At 54.0% G+C, this 8,000-nt stretch overlaps 1 protein-coding gene across 1 annotated transcript in view; it reads right to left on the bottom strand.

The window, feature by feature from the left end:
• LOC144612205 (myelin-associated glycoprotein-like) overlaps nt 1-8,000 on the bottom strand; it is a 71,252-nt gene that overhangs the window by 643 nt on the left and 62,609 nt on the right. The window contains exon 11 of the mRNA XM_078431762.1: nt 7,987-8,000. This exon is cut by the window's right edge and continues 218 nt beyond it. Coding sequence (XP_078287888.1) covers nt 7,987-8,000 — 14 coding nt within the window. The remainder of the gene's footprint in view (nt 1-7,986) is intronic.

Here is an 8,000-nt window from a genome sequence, read left to right as displayed (position 1 = left end):
CACCACACACATACACCACACACACACACATCACCCCACACCACACACATACACCACACATCCACACACACCACACCCCACACACACATCCCCACACACTCACACCCACCACACACACATCATCCCCACACACTCACACACCCACACACTCACACCCCCACAGACCCCACACAAAAACATCACCCCCACACACCCACACCCCCCCACAACAATCCCCCCTCTCCCCCCTCAGGGCACCAGCGTCTGAGAACCTGCCCCAGGTGTGGGCAGGTGGGACTAGTGTAGATGGGGCACATTGGTCGGTGTGGGCAGGTGGGACTAGCGTAGATGGGGCACGTTGGTCGGTGTGGGCAGGTGGGACTAGTGTAGATGGGGCACGTTGGGCCGGTGTGGGCAGGTGGGACTAGTGTAGATGGGGCATGTTGGTCGGTGTGGGCAGGTGGGACTAGTGTAGATGGGGCATGTTGGTCGGTGTGGGCAGGTGGGACTAGTGTAGATGGGGCATGTTGGTCGGTGTGGGCAGGTGGGACTAGTGTAGATGGGGCACGTTGGTCGGTGTGGGCAGGTGGGACTCGTGTATGTGGGGCATGTTGGCCGGTGTGGGCAGGTGGGACTAGTGTAGATGGGGCATGTTGGCTGGTGTGGGCAGGTGGGACTAGTGTAGATGGGGCACGTTGGTCGGGTGTGGGCAGGTGGAACTAGTGTAGATGGGGCATGTTGGCCGGTGTGGGCAGGTGGGACTAGTGTAGATGGGGCATGTTGGCCGGTATGGGCAACAACACAATCACCCCGCACACTAACACACTGGGGGACAATTTACAATTTTACCTAAGCCAATTACCTACAAACCCGCACGCACGTCTTTGGAGTGTGGGAGGAAACCGGAGCCCCCGGAGAAAACCCACGCGGGTCACGGGGAGAACGTGCAAACTCTCTACAGACAGCGCCTGCGGTCGGGATGGAACCCGGGTCTCTGGCGCCGTGAGGCAGCAGCTCGACCTGCAGCACCACCGTGCCGCCCTGACTATTCTTCACCAGACTTGTGCATCTATATACTAAAACTCTTGTTCGTTTGTTTGTTTGTTTGTTCCTGAACTACAGCCAAAACAATACATGATCGGGTGGCAATTTTCGGCCCACCTTACTCACCGTTGTCCCTTTGGTGCTAATGGAAGAAGATTAATTGAAATCGGTTATATTTTTAAAGTTATTCACGTTTTAATAGTTTAAATCTATCTCCTATGGAGGGGGGGGGGGGGGTGGAGGGGTATGAAGGGAGAGGGGGGAGGGAGGATAAGGGGGGTTGGGGGGGGGATGGAGTGTGGGGGGGGACGGGAAGGAGGGGGGGAGGGGAGATGGGAGGGAAGGGAGGAGGGGATGGGAGTGGGGGACGGGGGAGGGAGAATAAGGGGGGGTTGAGGGGATGGAGAGGGGGAGGCGGAGGACGGGGATGGGGAAGGCAGGGAGGGGGGTAGAGAAGGGAGGGTGGAGGGAGGATGAGGGTTTGAGGGGGATGGAGTGAAGGGAAGGGAAAGGAGGGGGGCAGAGGATAAGGGAGGCTGAGGTAGATGGAGTTGGGGGGAGGGGAAGGAGGGGGGAGGGAAGTGGGTTAAGGGGGGGAGGGAGAGAAGAGGTAAGGGGATGAACCCCCCTCATCCTCCCTCCCCCCCTTCCTTCCCCCATCCCCCCCCTCCCATCCCCCTCCCTCCCCCCTCACTCCTCCCTCCCTAGAAGATAGATTTAAACTTTAAAATGTGAATAGCTTTAAAAATATAACACCGATTTCAATGAAACTTCTTCCACTAGCACCAAGGGGACGACGGTGAGTAAGGTGGGCCTAAAAGTGTCGCGCTGCCGTGTACCGTTTTGGCTGTAGTTCAGGAACACACAAACAAACAAACGAGAGTTTTAGTGTCTAGGTGGCTGTGTGGTAACTCATATTTCACTGCACCTTAATTGGTACATGTGACAATAAGTTGATCTTGAAATCGTGACCTTGAAGGTTCTCATTATTATCCAAGTGGTGTAGAAGATCACGATGGATAAATTGAGCGTTGAGAGTCTTATCCCCCCCAGGATAGATGATTCAAAAATCTCGTCGCCTGGCCTTCAGGTGAGAAGGGAGGAGACTTAAGAAGGGCTTCAGGGAAAACATTTTCCACTCAGAGTTTAATCTACACCGATGAGCCGAAACATTATGCCCAGCGGAGTGAGATGTCCGCCAAAGAATGTTGCCGACTGGCCCGCTGCAGAGTGCAGGAGTACGTGCTGAGGTACGCACTGAAGCTTGGTGCAGCCAACGCCAAGGCCCTGTAGGGGAGGACCACTGTCTAGGGCCCTTCCGCTGCTGGACATGGGGGGGCAGGGTGTGGTGGAGAGAGACGCCCCTCCAAATAAGGGATACTGGGTTAATGTAAGTAAATTTGGAAGTAAATGCCTGTATCGAATGTGTAACCTCCGGAAATGTCGGATGGGTTTGTTAAAAAAGATGTTTTGTAAGTGATATTTATTATCGCTTGGCTCCTGTGAAAACTTCTCACGAGAGGCAAAAAGAAGAAACAGGTGCTGAACTTTACCTCAGGCTGCCATCTGGTGGAAGAAGGAATCTTAGATGCTTCCAACTGTTCTCGCAGCAGCCCATTTTTTTGAAACATAGAAAATAGGTGCAGGAGCAGGCCATTCGGCCATCCGAGCCAGCACTGCCATTCATTGTGATCGCGGCTAATCGTCCACAGTTAGTAACCCGTGCCTGCCTTCTCCCCATATCCCTTGATTCCACTAGCGCCTAGAGCTCTATCTAACTCTCTCTCAAATCCATCCAGTGATTTGGCCTCCACTGCCCTCTGTGGCAGAGAATCCCACACATTCACAACTCTCTGGGTTGAAAAGGTTCCTTCTCCTCAGTTTTAAATGGCCTCCCCTTTATTCTAAGACTGTGGCCCCTGGTTCTGCACTCGCCCAACTTTGGGAACATTTTTTCCTGCATCTAGCTTGTCCAGTCCTTTTATTTCTATAAGATCCCCTCTCATCCTTCTAAACTCCAGTGAATACAAGCCCCAGTCTTTTCAATCTTTCCTCGTACGACAGTCCCGCCATCGCGGGGATTAACCTGGTGAACCTACGCTGCACTGCCTCAATAGCAAGGATGTCCTTCCTCAAATTGGGAGACCAAAACTGTACACACAATACTCCAGATGTGGTCTTACCAGGGCCCTGTACAACTGCAGAATTAAAATGAATGGACAGGCTGGGAACTTGGGCAATGTGGTGACCATGGAGACCATGGCGGCACGGTAGCGCAGCGGTAGAGTTGCTGTTTTACAGCGAATGCAGCGCCGGAGACTCAGGTTCGATCCTGACTACGGGTGCTGCACTGTAAGGAGTTTGTACGTTCTCCCCGTGACCTGCGTGGGTTTTCTCCGAGATCTTCGGTTTCCTCCCACACTCCAAAGACGTACAGGTATGTAGGTTAATTGGCTGGGTAAATGTAAAAATTGTCCCTAGTGGGTGTAGGATAGTGTTAATGTACGGGGATCGCTGGGCGGCACGGACTTGGTGGGCCGAAAGGGCCTGTTTCCGGCTGTATATGATATGATATGATATGATAATAGGAAGAAGACTGGTACCTCTGAGGTCCCATTTCTCAGAGAGGCACTTGTAATACTTCACCAAGACGTACCTCAAAAAGAATAATCTGCATGACTGGCCTCGCCTGCTTGCAAACAGTACAGAGAGCTATGAGCTCCATTACAACCAGATTAACCAGGAGGCTGAATATTAAGCCCAAGCCTGACCTCACCCAGCCAGCGGCCAAGTGCTCCCTCTCCACAAACGGTGGCCGCCCGGGCCGGGAGGCGGGTTCCTACGCGACCTCTGTTAGGCGAACACACTGGGCCACGCTCCCCGAACACACTCCGTTAGCCTACAGCGTCCGGGCCTACGCTGTCTCGGCCTACAGCACACAGGCCTACAGCGCCCCACGGGCCTAATACGGGGGACAAGGGCGATCGCGTACGGGATAAACCAATTTAGCCCAAAATACGGGATGTCCTGGCTAATACGGGACAGTTGGCAACCCCAGTTACACTGCAGCTGTGACGTCCAGCTAAGACGACTTCATCACAAAATCAAAGAGTGTTTAGTCTCACAGCTCATAAGTCCACCTGTGTCTATCTAATGAAATCTGCAGTGACAAAACACGAACAATGATCATCCAAACCACACTCTACATGGATCCTGAAATATTGAGCCTTGTGAGCTTACACCCCAGCGGTATGAACATTGATTTCTCCAACTTCAGATAGTCCCTCTTTCCCCTCCCCTTCCCAGTTCACCCACTAGTCTTCCTGTCTCCCACTGCATCCTATCTTTGTCTCGCCCCCTCCCCTGACATCAGTCTGAAGAAGGGTTTCGACCCGAAACATCACCCATTCCTTCTCTCCAGAGATGCTGCCTGACCCGCTGAGTTACTCCAGCATTTTGTGATACCTTCGAATTTGAACCAGCATCTGCCTCAGAAGGCAGTGGAGGCCAATTCTCTGGATGCTTTCAAGACAGAGTTAGATAGAGCTCTTAAGGATAGCGGAGTCAGAGGGTATGGGGAGAAGGCAGGAACGGGGTACTGATTGTGGATGATCAGCCATGATCATGGTGAATGGCGGTGCTGGCTCGAAGGGCCGAATGGCCTACTCCTGCACCTATTGCCTGCAGTTATTTTCCTGCACGAGCCTTGTGATATGTTCTCCTGGACTATTTGCTAATTGACAAGCTCAGTTAACGGGCCACATTGTAAAGTATATCTAAGCAAAATAACGTGACGTTCCAACAATAAACATAAATGGCTCCCACAGAAAGGTTTAAAACATAATTCTGAGACATGTGATGGTTTAGCATTTTAATCTCTTTGTTTACAAATGCAACAAATCCAAATCCTCTGCAGAAAACATGTAATGGTATAAAAAATAGCATCAGGATTAATCTCGCACCTGCTCCACTATTCGATGAGCATGACTGATTAGTTTTAGTTTAGTTTAATATAGAGATACAGAGTGGAAACAGGAACTTCAACCCACCAGGTCCACGCCGCCCAGCGATCGCCCGTTCACGCACTAGTTCTGTGTTTAGTTTAGAGACACACAGCGCAGAAACAGGAACTTCGGCCCACCGAGTCCGCGCCGACCAGCGATCCCCGCACATTTCTAACCCACCTCTCTAACTCCAGGTCCCTCAGGTCGGCCGACTTAGGGCTACTCACTATCCCGCGGTCTAGGCTTAAGCTCAGGGGTGACCGAGCTTTTGCAGTTGCAGCTCCTAGACTGTGGAACAGCATCCCTCTCCCCATCAGAACTGCCCCCTCCATCGACTCCTTTAAGTCCAGGCTCAAAACTTATTTCTACTCCCTAGCGTTTGAGGCCCTCTGAGGGGGCGCTGTGAACTGTTTTGTATGTGCTGTTATGTTTGTGTGTTTCATTTTTTTCCTTAGTACCTAAACAGATGTACAGCACTTTGGTCAACGTGGGTTGTTTTTAAATGTGCTATACAAATAAAATTGACTTGACTAACACTATCCCACACATGCACTAGGGACAATTTACATTTACAGCAAGCCAATTGTCCGACAAACCTGCACGTCTTTGGAGTGTGGGAGGGAACCGAAGCACCCGGAGAAAACCCACGCAGATCACGGGGAGAACGTACAAACTCCGTACAGACAGCACCTGTAGTAGGGATTGAACCCTGGTCTCTGGCACTGTGAGGCAGCAGCTTTACCGCTGCGCCCTTTGTCAGATTTCCAGCATCTGGACTTATTATTATTATTATTATTAACCTCCAAAGGCACAAAGAAAGCTGATCGCTAGAGAAACATAGAACCATAGGTGCAGGAGGAGGCCACTCGGCCCTTCGAGCCTGTACGCACCGCCATTCATTGTGATCGCGGCTGATCGTCCACAATCAGTAACCCGTGCTTGCCTTCTCCCCATATCCCTTGATTCCGCTAGCCCCTAGAGGTCTATCTAACTCTCTCTTAAATCCATCCAGTGAATCAGCCTCCACTGCCCTCTGTGGCAGAGAATCCCACACATTCACAACTCTCTTGGTGGAAAAGTTTCTTCTCGCCTCAGTTTTAAACGGCCTCCCCTTTATTCTTAGACTGTGTGTGTGTGTGTGTGGCCCCTGGTTCTGGACTCCCCCAACATTGGGAACATTTTTCCTGCATCTAGCAAACTTGTTATCGAACATGGCACGACAATAACAAGAAGAGGTTTCAGAGTTTCAGAATAGCATCAGCAGAAATCACGCAGGATTTCCAGAAAATAATGACCTTCATTTGATAGCTACGTGTCTATTTCGTAACTGCAGGTAAAGGCTGTATGTTAGACTGTTTAATAGACTATCATTTGACTATCTCTGCCACAGAGGGCAGTGGAGGCCAATTCACTGGATGAATTTAAACGAGAGTTAGATAGAGCTCTAGGGGCTAGTGGAATCAAGGGATATGGGGAATCAAGGGATATGGGGAGAAGGCAGGCACGGGTTACTGATTGTGGATGATCAGCCGTGATCACAATGAATGGCGGTGCGTACAGGTTCGAGGGGCCGAATGGCCTCCTCCTGCACCTATTGTTTATGTTTCTATGACTAGTATCAATAGAAACAATTCTTGTCAATGTTAATATCCACCCGCGTAAGTCTCTTCTAAAGAAACAAAGGCTTTTTTTTAAGAGATACAGCGCGGAAACAGGCCCTTCGGCCCATCGAGTCCTCGCCTACCAGCGATCGCCCGTTCACACACATTAGTTCTATGTTATCCCACTATTTCATCTACAGAGGGTTAATTAATCTAGAAAACCCGAGGTAGTTGAGGCTGAAGTCACGCTCCCTCCTCACGCCCCTCCCACAGCGCGGCTCTCCCTCCTCCTCACCACCCCTCCCTCCCTCCCTCCTCACCGCCCCCCCCCTCCCTCCTCACCTCCCTCCTCACCTCCCTCCTCACCCGCCCTCCTCACGCCCTTCCCACAGCGCGGCTCTCCCTCCTCACCACTCCTTCCTCCCTCCCTCCTCACCGCCCCCCCCTCCCTCACCACCCCTCCCCCTCCCTCCCTCCCCCTCACTCACCACCCCCCTCCTCACGCCCCTCCCACAGTGCGGCACTCGCTCCTCACCGCCCCTCCCTCCCTCCCTCCCTCCCCCTCACCCTCCCTCCCTCTCCCCCCCCTCACTCTCCCTCACCACCCCCCTCCTCACGCCCCTCCCACAGCGCGGCTCTCCCTCCTCACCACCCCTCCCTTCCTCCCTCCTCACGCCCCTCCCTCACCACCCCCCTCCTCACGCCCCTCCCACAGCGCGGCACTCCCTCCTCACGCCCTTCCCTTCCTCCCTCCTCACGCCCCTCCCTCACCACCCCTCCCTCCTCACGCCCCTCCCACAGCGCGGCGCTCCCTCCTCACGCCCCTCCCACAGCGCGCCACTCCCTCCTCACGCCCCTCTCTCACCACCCCCCTCCTCACGCCCCTCCCACAGCGCGGCTCACTCCTCACCACCCCTCCCTCCCTCCCTCCCTCCCTCCTCCTCACCCTCACCACCCCTCCCTCCTTACGCCCCTCCCACAGCGCAGCGCTCCCTCCTCACGCCCCTCCCTCACCACCCCCCTCCTCACGCCCCTCCCAGAGCGCGGCTCTCACTCCTCACCACCCCTCCCTCCCTCCTCACGCCCCTCCCACAGCGCAGCGCTCCCTCCTCACGCCCCTCCCTCACCACCCCCTTCCTCACGCATCTCCCATAGCGCGGCGCTCCCTCACCATCCCTCCCTCCTCCTCACCCTCCCTCGCACCTCACCCTTCCTCCCTCCCCCTCCTCTGCCCCTCCCTCCCTCCTCACTGCCCCTCCCTCCCTCCTACCCCTCCCCCTCCTCTGCCCCTCCATCCCTCTCCTCACTGCCCCTCCCTCCCTCCTACCCCTTCCCCTCCGTCCCCCCTCCTTCCTCACTGCCCCTCCCTCCT

The sequence above is a fragment of the Rhinoraja longicauda genome, chromosome 43 (assembly GCF_053455715.1).
Source record: "Rhinoraja longicauda isolate Sanriku21f chromosome 43, sRhiLon1.1, whole genome shotgun sequence".
Lineage (NCBI taxonomy): Eukaryota > Metazoa > Chordata > Chondrichthyes > Rajiformes > Arhynchobatidae > Rhinoraja > Rhinoraja longicauda.
The sequence above is the reverse complement of the archived record's forward strand: the minus strand, read 5'-3'. Positions and strand labels throughout refer to the sequence as shown.